At 44.8% G+C, this 14217-nt stretch overlaps 1 protein-coding gene across 2 annotated transcripts in view; it reads right to left on the bottom strand.

Moving 5' to 3' along the window:
* Positions 1 to 14217, bottom strand: part of sh3gl1 (SH3 domain containing GRB2 like 1, endophilin A2) — a 72144-nt gene that overhangs the window by 8888 nt on the left and 49039 nt on the right. Inside the window, exons 8-9 of one of the 2 annotated variants that reach the window (XM_033046592.1) lie at positions 5286 to 5413; positions 2795 to 2842 (exon numbers count right to left, since the gene is read on the bottom strand). In XM_033046592.1, coding sequence (XP_032902483.1) covers positions 2795 to 2842; positions 5286 to 5413 — 176 coding nt within the window. The remainder of the gene's footprint in view (positions 1 to 2794; positions 2843 to 5285; positions 5414 to 14217) is intronic. The other variant, XM_033046593.1, reaches the window with a different exon arrangement.

Here is a 14217-nt window from a genome sequence, read left to right as displayed (position 1 = left end):
GAGTTTTGGGGGTGAGGTTTTGGTGTGAGGGGTTGTGGGGGGGAGGGTTGTGGGGGGGATGGTTTTGGGGGGGGAGGGTTTGTGGGTGGGAGGGTTGTGGGGGGGGTGAGGGGTTGGTGGGGGGGAGGGGTTGTGGTGGTGGGAGGGGGTTGTGGGGTGATGGGTTGTGGGGGGGCGGGGTGTGAGGGGGCGGGGTGTTGGGTGGGGGAGGGTCGTGGGGGGGTTTGTTGGGGGCTCTCGTGCTGGGCGACTGGGCGGCACTCGGGCTGGCGGCTCTCGTGTTGGGCGGCTGAGCGGCTCTCGGGCCGGGCGGCTCTCAGACTGGGCGGCTGGGCTGTTCTCGGGCTGGCCGGCTGGGCTCACTCACTCCCGGCTTCTGAACTCTCCTACTCACGGACTCTGGACTCATCCCCGCCTCCAGGGCTTTATTCTCTTCGCCCCGGTGATTGACAGTGGGTGCCAGAAGGGGCGTTAGCTTCATGGTGACTGACAGGCGAGAAGACCAATCTGATGCTCACGATTTTTAAACCTTCATAACTTTTGTAATATTCCACCGATCGGAACAAAACTTGGTGTGCTTGGAGCAGAGGACGGTGAGTAAGGCGGCGAAAAAATCCGAGCGATATAGAGTACCGTTTTTGCGCAAATTCTAAAACAACGCAAACCGGAAGAGGACAAGTTTTAGTAATAGTATAGATAGAAGATATAGATAGATTGTATAAACTTTGCATGCAATGACTGCTTGAAGTCTGCGATTCATGGACATCACCAGTTGCTGGGTGTCTTCTCTGGTGATGCACTGCCAGGCCTGTATTGCAGCCATCTTTAGCTTGTGCTCGTTTTGGGGGCTAGTCCCCTTCAATTTTCTCTTCAGCATATAAAAGGCATGCTCAATTGAGTTCAGATCGGGTGATTGACTTGGCTACTCAAGAATTCTCAACAAACTCCTTTGTTGCTTTAGCAGTATGTTTGGGATCATTGTCTTGCTGTAGAATGAACCGCCGGCCAATGAGTTTTGAGGCATTTGTTTGAACTTGAGCAGTTAGGATGGGTCTATACACTTCAGAATTCTTTATGCTACTACCATCAGCAGTTGTATCATCAATTGAAGATAAGTGAGCTTGTACCTTCGGCAGCTATACATGCCCAGACCATAACACCCCCACCACCGTGTTTCACAGATGAGGTGGTATGCTTTGGATCTTGGGCAGTTCCTTCTCTCCTCCATACTTTGCTCTTGCCATCACTCTGACATAAGTTAATCTTCGTCTCATCTGTCCACAAGACCTTTTTCCAGAACTGTGGTTGCTCTTTTAAGTACTTCTTGGCAAACTGTAACCTGGCCATCCTATTTTTGAGGCTAACCATTGGTTTGCATCTTGCAGTGTAGCCTCTGAATTTCTGTTCATGAAGTCTTCTGCGGACAGTGGTCATTGACAAATCCACACCTGACTCCTGAAGAGTGTTTCTGATCTGTCAGACAGGTGTTTGTTTTTTTTTAACTTTATTATAGAGATAATTCTTCTGTCATCAGCTGTGGAGGTCTTCCTTGGCCTGCCAGTCCCTTTGCAATTAGTAAGCTCATCAGTGCTCTCTTTCTTCTTAATGATGTTCCAAACAGTTGCTTTCGGTAAGCCGAAGGTTTGGCTGGTGTCTCTAACAGTTTTATTCTTGTTTCTCAGTCTCATAATGGCTTCTTTGACTTTCATTGGCACAACTTTGGTCCTCATGTTGATAAACAGCAATAACAGTTTCCAACGGCGATGGAAAGACTGGAGGAAAGACTAGATGCTGAGAACTCTTTTATACCTGCATGAAGGAGGCAATTAAACACACCTGGGCAATTACAAACACCTGTGAAGCCATGTGTCCCAAACATTATGGTGCCCTGAAATGGGGGGGACAGTATAAACACTGCTGTAATATCTACATGGTGAAACCAAAATGTATAAAAATACCCTTTAATAAATCAGACAATGTGCACTTTAACTACATGTGATTTTATTCTATTACAAATCTCAAATTGTGGAGTACAGACGCAAATAAATAAATGATGGGTCTTTGTCCCAAACATTATGGAATGCACTGTATATTGTAAATAACTGGGGTCCCAGCACTGAGCCTTGCAGCACCCCACTAGTCACTGCCAGCCATTCTGAAAAGGACCCATTAATTCCTACTTTTTGCTTCCTGTCTGTCAACCAGTTCTCTATCCATGTCAATACCATACCCCCAATACCATGTGCTCTAATTTTGCACACTAATCTTTTAATGGGACCTTGTCAAATGCTTTTTGAAAGTCCAGATACACCACATCCACTCTCTCCCTCACATCCACTCTCTCCCATATCCATTCTACTTGTTACATCCACGAAAAAAATCCAGAAGATTAGTCAAGCATGATTTCTCCTTCATAAATCCATGCTAACTTTGACTTATCCAAGCAACCTGCCCACTATCGATGTAAGGCTGAAGTCTGAAGAAGGGTTTTGGCCCGAAACGTTGCCTATTTCCTTCGCTCCATAGATGCTGCTGCACCCGCTGAGTTTCTCCAGCATTTTTGTGTCCCATCGATGTAAGGCTAACTGGTCTGTAATTCCCCGTTTCTCTCCCTCCTTTCTTAAAAACTGGGGTTACATTAGCTACCCTCAAGTCCACAGGAACCAAAGTTTATAGAACATTGGAAAATGATAAACACATGATCATCATGTCTTACTAAATGAACAACTCCTGAGAATGACATTATTTTTTATCCATCATAACTTTAAAAAAGGGCATTATCTACCCTACTCACAGGGGGATCCGCTGCTTGTCCTACTGGGCTTGTCAGAACGGAAGGAGGCTGTTCATGGAAAAGTTAATGCAAAAAAATTATAAAATGTTGCAATATACAAGTCTCTACATTCAGTAAACCAACTACTATTGATTTATGATTAAACTTTTGTTAACTAGCGACAATCACTGATTATGCCTTGCTGTCTTTGCTCTTACCCAGATCTATTATTCCACAATTCAGAATGACATGGCTTTTTGTTTTGTCTGTACCATTTTATCATTTTCTGCTGTTTGTGTATAATTTGCAGGATTGCTCTTATTTTCTATCATTGTTTTCTTCACCACCCATGACAGAAAATAGGGAAAGCCTCTCATTTCCCACAATCAAGGGCTGCTCCACTGAGGGATCTTAGATCCATCCAGCTCCCACATTTGACTAAGTTGTTCCAGATCTCCACTTTAGCTCAAAAGGGTAAAATGAAACATACTCTCTGTTATACAAAATGTTTTGAAATAAAAGAATAGGGGAAATTAAAATGTAGAACTTGGTCATTGTCTGGACTAGTTCTCCCTTCACTTAAAGTGGATTATGTAATGGAAAAGATTTAAAGGCCGCATGGATGAATTCCAGAAATTGTTCATCCCTGTCTGGCGAAAGAATAAAACTGGGAAGGCGGCTAAACCGTGGCTGACGACGGAAGTCAAGGATAGTGTTAAAGCCAAGGAAGAGGCATATAAATTGGCCAGAAGAAGCGGCAAACCAGAGGACTGGGAGAAATTTAGAATTCAGAGGAGGATAAAAGGGTTAATTGAGAGGGGGGGGGGGGGGGGGGGAAAGAGCATGAATGAAAGCTTGCAGGGAATATAAAAAACTGACGGTAAAAGTTTATTTAGGTATGTGAAAAGGAAAAGATTAGTGAAGACAAATGTTGGTCCCTCATAGTCAGAGTCAGGTGAATTTATATTGGGAAATAAGGAAATGGCAGAACAGTTAAATGAGTACTTTGTTTCTGGAAATAATCCAGAAGACGCAGTGTCATTTCATTCCAAAGAGGAAGAAAGATTCTAAGGGGAGTAAGAGGCGACCATGGCTGACAAGGGATGTCAAGGACAGTATAAAAATAAAAGAGAAGACATATAACATAGCAAAGATGAGCGGGAAGTCAGAGGATTGGGCAACTTTTAAAGATCAACAGAAGGTAACTAAAAAGGCAATACGGGAAGAAAAGATGAAGTATGGAGGAGGTAAGCTAGCCAAGAATATGAAGGAGGATAGTAAAAATGTCTTTAGGTATGTGAAGGAAAAAAAATTAGTTAAGACAAATGTGGATCCCTTGAAGACAGAATACACCCAGCATCTGGTGATGTCCATGAATCGCAGACTTCAAGCAGTAATTGCAAAGGATATGCAACAAAATACTAAACATGACTACTTTCGTTTACATGACATTGCTGTGTCCCAAACATTATGGTGCCCTGAAATTGGGGGGACTATGTATAAACACTGTTGTAATTTCTACATGGTGAAACCAAAATGTATAAAAATAGCCTTACTAAAATTTGATAATGTGCAATTTAACTACATGTGATTTATTCTATTACAAATCTCAAATTGTGGAGTACAGGGGCAAATAAATAAATCATGGGTCTTTGGCCCAAACATTATGGAGGGCACTGTATATTGTCAAATATGACTTGGAACAGAGCCCATGGGTGGTGATGCTTCCATGAGCCTGCTGCCTTTGTCCTTTTTGGCAGTAGGTCATTGGTACAGGAGAGAGTGAGAAAGTAGCTGGGGCAAGTGATTGCAGTACATTTTTTTGGAAAGCATTGCAGCCATTCTATGCCAGTACCACAGTGTATGATTGTTTCGAGCATTTGATGTAGCACTCAATCCATTGGTCCCTCATAGTCAGGGGTTATGGAGAGAAGGCGAGAGAATGGGATTGAGAGAAAAAGATAGATCAGCCATGATTGAATGACAGAGAAGACTTGATCGACCGAACAGACCAATTCTGCTCCTGTATCTAATGAACTCTCTCCATTATCAAGTGGGCTGTTTTGTCCTGGATAGTTTTGAGCTTCTTGAGAGCTGTTGGAGCTGTGCTCATCCAGGCAAGTGGAGAATATTCCATCAAGCACCTGATATGTGCCTTGCAGATGGTGGAAGGTAATTAGGATGTCAGAAAGTGAGTCACTGGTATATAATGCTCAGTCTGTAAACTGCTCTTATGAACATAATATTCATGTGGCTGGTCCAGTTGAGTGTCAGGTCGATGATAACCACCAGGATATTGAAGGTGGGAGAGTCGGTGAACTAAATGCCTTAAACTCTTTCTTGTTGGAGATGACCATTGCTTGCCACTTCTGTGACACAAATGTTACTTGTCATATAACACCCACCCATAAATATTCTCTATGACTTGTGTGCAAACATGGACATCTTCATTTGCTGATAAGAACCCATTTTTCTTTTCTTTTTTTTCTTCTTTTTTTTAAATAATTCTTACCGTGTGATTTTGTTGACCCACTGAAGGAGAAACCTCCATTGGGATGGTCTGCCTCTCCATATTCTGTGTACGTGCTTCTAGGTTTAGGCTGGTATTCCCGTTTAGGACGACCTGACGCATCCCTTATCCTGTGTGAGATAATCAGTAGTATCAGACAAGCTCCATGGTAATGAAAAGATGAATACACTACAATACATAATGGACTTAGAGTGCATTAGAAGCTACAACATGATTTAGAAATATTGGGCAAATGCATAACAGGTGCAGTTTAATATGTTAGGTTATACAATTTGATTCTAAAAACAGAAAGACCGGTTATTATATGAATGGTGATAGGGTTGAGAGGGGTGATAAACTGATGGCATTGGTCAGAATGAAACTGGGTGAGAAGGGACAGGGTGTTGTGGGAAAGAAGGTGGGTGGGTGGGGGGGGGGGGGGGGCTGAGGTTGAGGGGGCAGGTTTGAATAGCATTTTGGAGTGGGTGAGTAGCAGGTAAGGCCCAAAGGCCTACTCCTGCTGCTACTTTTTATTTCCATGTATCTTTACAGCTTAAATTGCATCGTGGATAACACTATACTTGACTGTGCCAGATTACGTCATTTTATATTCACCATACCGTTACTCGTCTCAAGAGTGTGGGGGAGGATGCTGGAGGATTTCCGAATCCTCAAAACACTCTAACGTCAGGATGAACATGAGGTAAAGTGGTTATGTGAATTTGCTCAGTTATAAGATTACAGACAATCAATCACTTTCCTGTTAAATTTCTCTATTCCTCAATTTCCCCAGATTTCAAAATTCTCTCAACAGCCTTGAACATACTCAACAATTGAACAGAGAATTCCAAAGATTCACAACGCTGAGTGTAGAAATTCCTGCTGGTCTCGGTTAAGGAGTCAACTCTTTGTCCCAAGACCCACACTTCCCCACAAGGGGGGTTAGACTTACACCACTTGTAATGTAAAACATTTTAGAATCTTCCATGTTTCACTTAAATTGCATCTCATCCATCTCAACTCCAAATATAGACCTATTTATTCAATCTCCCCCCAAAGAAGAATGCTTTCATATCAATCTTGTTAGGCTTTATTACTTTCTCCTAGGAGACAAAAACTGTATACAATACTATTCAGCTAACACTGAATTGATTTATAGCAAGACTTACTCATTTACGAAAAATCCCTTTCAATAAAAGCCAGCAAGCTAGAAGCCTTCCCCATGACTCATTATATCTGTGCACTAACAATTCTTGATTCACCTTTGAAGAATCCCAGGCGTCTCCGAATGCCAATATGGAGGAAAAAACATGCAGATGTTGGAAATCCAAAACAAAAACAAAAAAGGTGGATGGAGCTAGCAGTCTGACAGCTGTTAAGAGAATTAAAAAGGCTGAATACCTGAAACTAATAACTTCAGTATCAAGTCCTGGAGGCTGTAGTGTGGCCAGACAGAAACATTGTTAGAGCCCTCAGAGTCAATGCAATATTCAGCAATTTCAGGTAACCCCCAATTTTCATTCTCCCCATGGATATTTCAGTTTAAATTTATTCCTGAACTTTTGTCTCTAACTGCCTGTGTACAAGTAATGGCTATAATGATAACTTTGGTTTGAATCCTATCAAAGATATTTCCTGTTTGCTCCCTTTCTGGAATTTAACACATTTTTTTTCTTACTTTTTCAGTTGCTATAAAAGTTTATTGATCTAAAATGTTAACCAAGTTTCTCCCTCTGCTGCGTGCTTTAGCCATTTTATTTTTTGTTACTAATATTATTTGTTGCTTTCTGTTTAAAATTTGGTTTTCTATTTTTACTACTGTTACCGCACATTTATCCTCAATACACACCATCAATTTGCCCTCTCTTTTGCCCAAATCCCCTCAGTTTATTTGCACACCTAATTTTATATCAACAGCTAATCTACATATATTACAAAAGGTCTCTTCATCCATAAAGCAGATCATAAGTGTGGCCCAAGCTATGATTCTTACAGCTTGCCAAAAGTTATCCATGTTAAAATAAAATGTAATATCTATGATGGTTTCTGTTAACCAATCTTCTTTATACATTACTATCACGAAACACATAATGTTGAACAGTACAGCAAATTCAGGACATAAACAGGAACCAAGATTTGGTCATTCTGCAACTGATAACCAAAGAAAATAAGCGTTTCAATAGCGAACTGAAATCCATCAACTTCTCAAAATCGGCTCAATTGGAACAGAAACATTAGCATGAATAATTGAGGCAAAGAACTTTCTACTGCATATGCTAAATCTATGTAATGGTAACACAAATATAAGTACAGCATTCTTGAAATAAAAATGATAAAAGGTAGCCTATATCAGTTCCCAAAGCCTGCATATTTACCTCAATATGTTTGGTAGCAGTACCCATTTACTCTCAATTTTCCCCCCAATATCTAGACCCAAGAGTAGTACACAAATGATTGGTAAGATTGTTATATGCTTCTCAGGCACGATGTGAAAATGTCCACCAAAAAAATCCTGAATTAAAAAATTAATTATAAGAATTCCAATTATATAGTCTCTAAGCACGTCTCACAAAAAAAGCTCCAAGGTGCTTAATTACCAAAGTGCTTTGGCATCGACCTGTAAACTTGCAATTACGTTGTGTAAAAATCAGTAAACAATTTACAACTAAATTGTTTCAGACAATGATGTTTAAAGAATTAATGCTGGTAAGGATGTTTGAAGAAACCCTTGTACTACAAATATTGTCATGGGAATTTCAATAAAAGCTAATAAGTGCAGTATCTCTTATCTGAAAAGGAACTTAAACAATGATACATACACACACACACACACACCCTCCTGCAGTAAAGAAGGGCGAGTTCAAACCAAATATTTGGAATCTACTATCTTGTTATCCAGAAATGAGTACACTCTGCTGAGGGACGTTGATGGTCTTTAAGTATATATTATACTAGACCAAGTGCAGACCTGTTGGGTCTGTTTCCCCAACGTGCGGTTGTGGGGGGGGAGGCGGCATGCAGCGTCACACACACTAACTATCCCCCCCCCCCCCCCGCACACACGCTAATTACCCCCCTTGATATTATATTACTATTATTAATTTGCTCCATTTACCCCATAACCACCCTATCTACTGATGCATAGCCCCCAACTTGCAGTCACATCTAGAGAGGGGGGGGCGGGGGTAGCGAGTGAGGGCAGAGAGAGAAGGGGCAGAGACAGAGAGAGAGGCAGAGACAGAGAGAGAGGGGCAAGAGGGAGAGGGGGTGGAGGGGAGGAGAAGAGGGAGGGTGGGTGAGGGGGGAAAGGTGGGGGAGGAGGGGAGAGAGGGGAGGGGAGGAGAGAGAGGGGGGGAGGAAGAGGGGGGGAAGGAAGAGGGGGGGAAGGAAGAGGGGGGGAAGGAAGAGGGGGGGAAGGAAGAGGGGGGGAAGGAAGAGGGGGGGAAGGAAGAGGGGGGGAAGGAAGAGGGGGGGAAGGAAGAGGGGGGGAAGGAAGAGGGGGGGAGGAAGAGGGGGGGAGGAAGAGGGGGGGAGGGAAGAGGGGGGGGAGGGAAGAGGGGGGGGGGAAGGAAGAGGGGGGGGAAGGACAAGAGGGGGGGGGAAGGAAGAGGGGGGGAGAGGAAGAGGGAGGGGGAAGAAGAGGGGGGGGAAGGAAGAGGGGGGAAGGAAGAGGGGGGGAAGGAAGAGGGGGGGAAGGAAGAGGGGGGGGAAGGAAGAGGGGGGGGAAGGAAGAGAGGGGGGGAGGAAGAGGGGGGGGAGGAAAGAGGGGGGGGGAGGAAGAGGGTGGGGGGAGGGAAGAGGGGGGGAGGAAGGGGGGGGGAGGGAGGGGGGGGAGGGGGGGGGGAGCGAAGAGGGGGGGGAGGAAGAGGGGGGGAGGAAGAGGGGGGGAGGCGAGGGTGGTGAGGGAGGGGGGGGAGCGAGAGGGGGAGGGAGAGAGGGGGGGAGAGAGGGGGGGAGAGCAGGGGGGGAGGAGAGGGGGGGGAGAGAGGGGGGGTGAGAGAGGGGGGGAGAGAGAGGGGGGCGAGAGAGGGGGGGAGAGAGGGGGGGAGAGAGGGGGGGGAGAGGGGGGGAGAGGGAGAGAGAGGGGGAGAGAAAGGGGGAGAGAGGGGGGGAGAGGGGGAGAGAGGGGGGGAGGGGGAGGGGGGAGAGGAGGAGAGAGGGGGAGAGAGAGGGGAGAGAGAGAGGGGGGAGGGCGAGGGGGAGAAAGAGGGGGGTAGAGAGAGGGGGGAGAGAGAGGGGGGAAGAGGAGGGAGAGAGGGAGGAGAGAGAGGGGGGGAGAGAGGGGGGGAGAGAGAGAGGGGGGATAGAGAGAGGAGAGAGAGGGGGAGAGAGAGAGAGGGGGGAGAGAGAGGGGGAGAGAGGGAGAGAGAGGGAGAGAGAGGGAGAGAGGGGGGGAGAGAGAGGGGGAGAGAGAGGGAGAGAGAGAGGGAGAGGGGGGGGAGGGGAGAGGAGGGGGGGGAGAGAGGGGGGGGAGAGGGGGGGGAGAGGGGGGGGAGAGGGGGGGGGAGAGGGGGGGGGAGAGGGGGGGGGAGAGGGGGGGGGAGAGGGGGGGGGAGAGGGGGGGGGAGAGGGGGGGAGAGGGGGGGGGGGGAGAGGGGGGGGGGGAAGGGGGGAGAGAGGGGGGGAGAGAGGGGGAGAGAGAGGGGGGGAGAGGGGGGGGTGGGGAGGAGAGAGGGAGAGAGAGGGGGAGGGGGGGGGGCGGGGGGGTAGAGAGGGGGGGGGGAGAGGGGGGGGAGAGAGGGGGGGGAGAGAGGGGGGGGGAGAGAGGGGGGGGGAGAGAGGGGGGGAGAGAGGGGGGGTAGAGGAGGGGAGAGAGAGTGCCTTTTTACTAAAACCCAAACCCCCCAAACAATCATTTGCAGGCAGTGCCTTTTTACTTCAAACCAACCATATTTTCATTTTCAACCCACATTAAGGGCACTCTCAGTTGAGTAGACATGTGTTCAGTGTTATTCAGAGCTCAGAGAGACGTGACCTCCATCTTGCAGAGACTGAGTGAGGTACACCACTTCCGGGTTTTATAGTCCCTCCCCCTCCCTCCAGCAGGGGCAGCAGAGAGAATAGTGATTTTTTTTAAAGCATTAATATCTCTCTGATCTTTCATCGATGGGAAAAATCCTCTGGTCCAGGAAGGCAGACGTGGGCTCTGAGCGAGGTGGACATAAATGACGGCCGTAGGTGGCGCCGTTCTCTCGGAAATCGCAGCACAGTGGGCCAAAAGCGGTCAAGATCAGACTTTTAGTAATATAAATTGTGTATTATTAACTACTATTTCTAATGTTTCCAATGTAATCTTCACTGGAAGCAGCCATGAACACAAACATCTGTTGGAGCCAAGAACAGTTATTTTTGGAATTAATTTGATGGGGCACCATGGCCTCTCCGATCTGTTAATAGAAACTGACTGCAATTACAATAGTGTGGTGATCTCTGCACAACACTTCTATTCTTAGACTAACATGCACTGCAGCACCATATCCAGTGTGGTGTTCTCAATTATACCAAGAAAACATTGTTGTACAGATGTAGAAATGAAGTAAATCTACATGGAAGAAGTGGGCTCTTAAGACCATACAGTTGATATTGGTGTTATATACCACATAAGCACATGTGAACACTGAAATGAAAACTTTTCCATCAGTAAGATTTTAGTAGATAAACAAACTCATGCAACGTTTGGCTATTTAATGACAACAGAGGCGATGCATTTTTTTGTGCTGTTCGTCTACCTCCCTCTCCCCTTAAACTAAATATACTTGTGATCTGGGATATGACTGCACAGAAAACACAGTTTCTTAATTTTTAGTTTTAGAGATACAGTGCGGAGGCAGGCCGAGTCTGCACTGACCAGCTATCCCTGCACACTAACACTACCCTACACATACTAGAGACAATTTACAATTTTACCAAGCCAATTAGCCTACAAACCTGTACGTCTTTGAAATGTGGATGGAAACTGGAGCTCCCAGAGAAAACCTACATGATCACAGGGAGAACGTACAAACTCCGTAGAGACAGCACCCATGTCAGGATCGAATCCAGGTCTCTGGCGCTGCAAGGCATCCTCTATCCTGGTTCACCATCCACCAGTTCACCACACTCAACATTCAATATTTTTTTCTAAATAGTCTAAATGGATCATCAGCAAAAAAATTCAACAGTAGCCACTGAGTGTTGACCGCATTTTCTGCTTTGATTACAATTAGGGGGGCATTGTTTATTCAGAGCTGGAGAACCTGGAGGGTGGAGAAAGATTGTGCTCCATGTTGCAACTAATGACATTTGCAGCACAGTATAGGTGAATTAATGGTACAAATAAAAGTAAATAACTATCTAATAATCTTAGAGGTGTGGTTGCAAAGAGAACAAGATTGGGAATTAAATATTGGGGAATACCTTTAAAAGAGATAGGAGAAATGGAAAAGGAGGTAAAGTAGTCTTGTTATAAGAATCTCAGTTCAAAAAATAAAGAAGCAAAAAGTAAGAAAGTTCAGTTTGCTTGCAGGTAAGAAACAGCAGGAAGCAGAAAACATTGATGAGATTTCCCCAAAACATGAATGGTATTTAGGGCATTGTATAAACACGAGGAACTACAGATTCATGTAATAACAAAGTAATAACAATCCTGACCCACCATTGCTCCAGAGTCTGGTTTAGGTCAAGTGTGACGTATCCAGATTTGTTGCTAATAATCAGCTTGATGGCAATATGACCAAATGAAGAGATGCAGGAAGGCATCAGCTGAACATAAACAAAGTGAATGGGCAACAGTGTGGTAAGTGGAATATAACACACAAAAATGTGAGGTCATCCATTTTGGTATCAAACAAAGAAAGACTGACTAGTATTTAAGCAGCAAGATTAAAAGTTACATAGAAACAAAGAAAAAAGGTGCACGAGTAGGCCATTCGGCCCTTCAAGCCAGCACCGCCATTCAATATGATCATGGCTGATCATCTAAAATAGCTTTCTGGCTTTTATGATCGTTCTGGCTTTTTCCCCCCGTATCCCTTGATTCCCTTCGCCATAAGAGCTAAATCTAACTATCTCTTGAAAACATTCAGTGAATTGGCCTCCACTGCCTTCTGTTGCAGAAAATTCTAGATTCACAACTCTCTGGGTGCAAAACATTTCCCTCATCTCAGTCCTATATGGTCTACCCCTTATTCTTAAACTGTGACCCCTGGTTCTGGACTGCCCCAACATTGGGAACATTTTTCCTGCCTCTACCCTGTCCAATCCTCTAAGAATTTGATATGTTTCTATAAGATCCCTTCTTTAAGATTTTATATGTTTCTATAAGATTCTTTCATCATACGTCAGTCCCGCCATCTTAGGCATTAACCTGCTGAACCTATGCTGTACTCCGTCAATAGCAATAATGTCCTTCCTCAAATTAGGAGACCAAATTACACACAATACTCCAGGTGCGGTCTCACCTGGGCCCTGTACAACTGCAGTAGGACCTTACTCCTAAACTCAAATCCTCTCACAATGAAGGTCAACATGCTATTGGCTTTCTCCACTGCCTGCATGCTTACTTTCAGTGACTGATGCATAAGCACACACAGGTCTTGTTCCGTCTCCCCTTCTACTAATCTGACACCATTCAGATAATAATCTGCCTTCCATTTCTTGCCACCAAAGTGGTTAACCTCACATTTATCAACATTATACTGCATCTGCCATGCTTCTGCCCACTCACCCAACCTATCCAAGTCATCCTACAGCCTCACAGCATCCTCCTCGCAGCTCATACTGCCACCCTGCTTTGTGTTATCCGCAAACTTAGAGCTGTTACATTTAATTCCCTAGTCTAAATCGTTAATATATATTGTAAACAACTGGGGTCCCAGCACCGAGCCTTGCAGCACCCCACTAGTCACTGCCTGCCATTCTGAAATGGACCAGTTAATTCCTACTCTTTGCTTCCTCTCTGCCAACCAGTTCTTTATCCATGTCAATACCCTACCCCCAATACCATGTACTCCGATTTTGCACACTAATCTCTTGTGTGGGACCTTGTCAAAAGCTTTTTGAAAGTCCAGATACACCACATCCACTGGCTCTCCCTTATTCATTCTACTTGTTACATCCTCAAAAAATTTCAGAAGATTAATCAAGCATTTCCCCTTCATGAATCCATGCAGACTTTGACTGACCCTGTTGCTGTTTCCCAAATGCACTGCTATAACATCTTTACTAATCGACTCCAGCATCTTCCCCACCACTGATGTAAGACTAACTGGTCTATAATTCCCCGTTTTCTCTCTCCTCCCTTTCATAAAAAGTGAAGTTACGTTGACTACCCTCCAGTCCACAGGAACTGATCCAGAGTCGAGAGAACATTGGAAAATGATCACCAATGCATCCACAAATTCTCGGGCCATCTCCTTGAGTACTCTGGGATGCAGACCATCAGGCCCTGGGGATTTAACTGCCTTCATTCCCAACAGTTTACCTAACACCATTTTCTGACTAATGTGGATTCCTTTCAGTTCCTCCCTCCCACCAGATCCTCGGTATTTCCAGGAGATTGTTTGTCTTCCTTAGTGAAGACAGAATCAAAGTACTCATTTAACTTCTGCCATTTCCTTGTTTCCAATTATAAATTCACCTGTCTCTGATTGTAAGGGACCTACATTCGTTTTCACTAAACTTTTCCTTTTTACATACCTAAATAAACTTTTACAGTCAGTTTTTATATTCCCCGCAAGCTTTCTTTCATGCTCTTTTTTCCCCCTCTTAATTAACCCCTTTGTCCTCCTCTGTTGAGTTCTAAATGTTTTCCCCGTCCTCTGGTTTGCCGCTTCTTCTGGCCAATTTATATGCCTCTTCCTTGGATTTAACACGTGGTCTTTAAATCTTTGCCAGTGCATCTCCACTGTCAACCCTTTAAGTATAATTTGCCAGTCTATCCTTGCCAATTCCCATC

Source organism: Amblyraja radiata, chromosome 29 (genome assembly GCF_010909765.2).
Source record: "Amblyraja radiata isolate CabotCenter1 chromosome 29, sAmbRad1.1.pri, whole genome shotgun sequence".
Classification (NCBI taxonomy): Eukaryota; Metazoa; Chordata; class Chondrichthyes; order Rajiformes; family Rajidae; genus Amblyraja; species Amblyraja radiata.
This window is presented reverse-complemented; position numbering and strand designations above follow the sequence as displayed.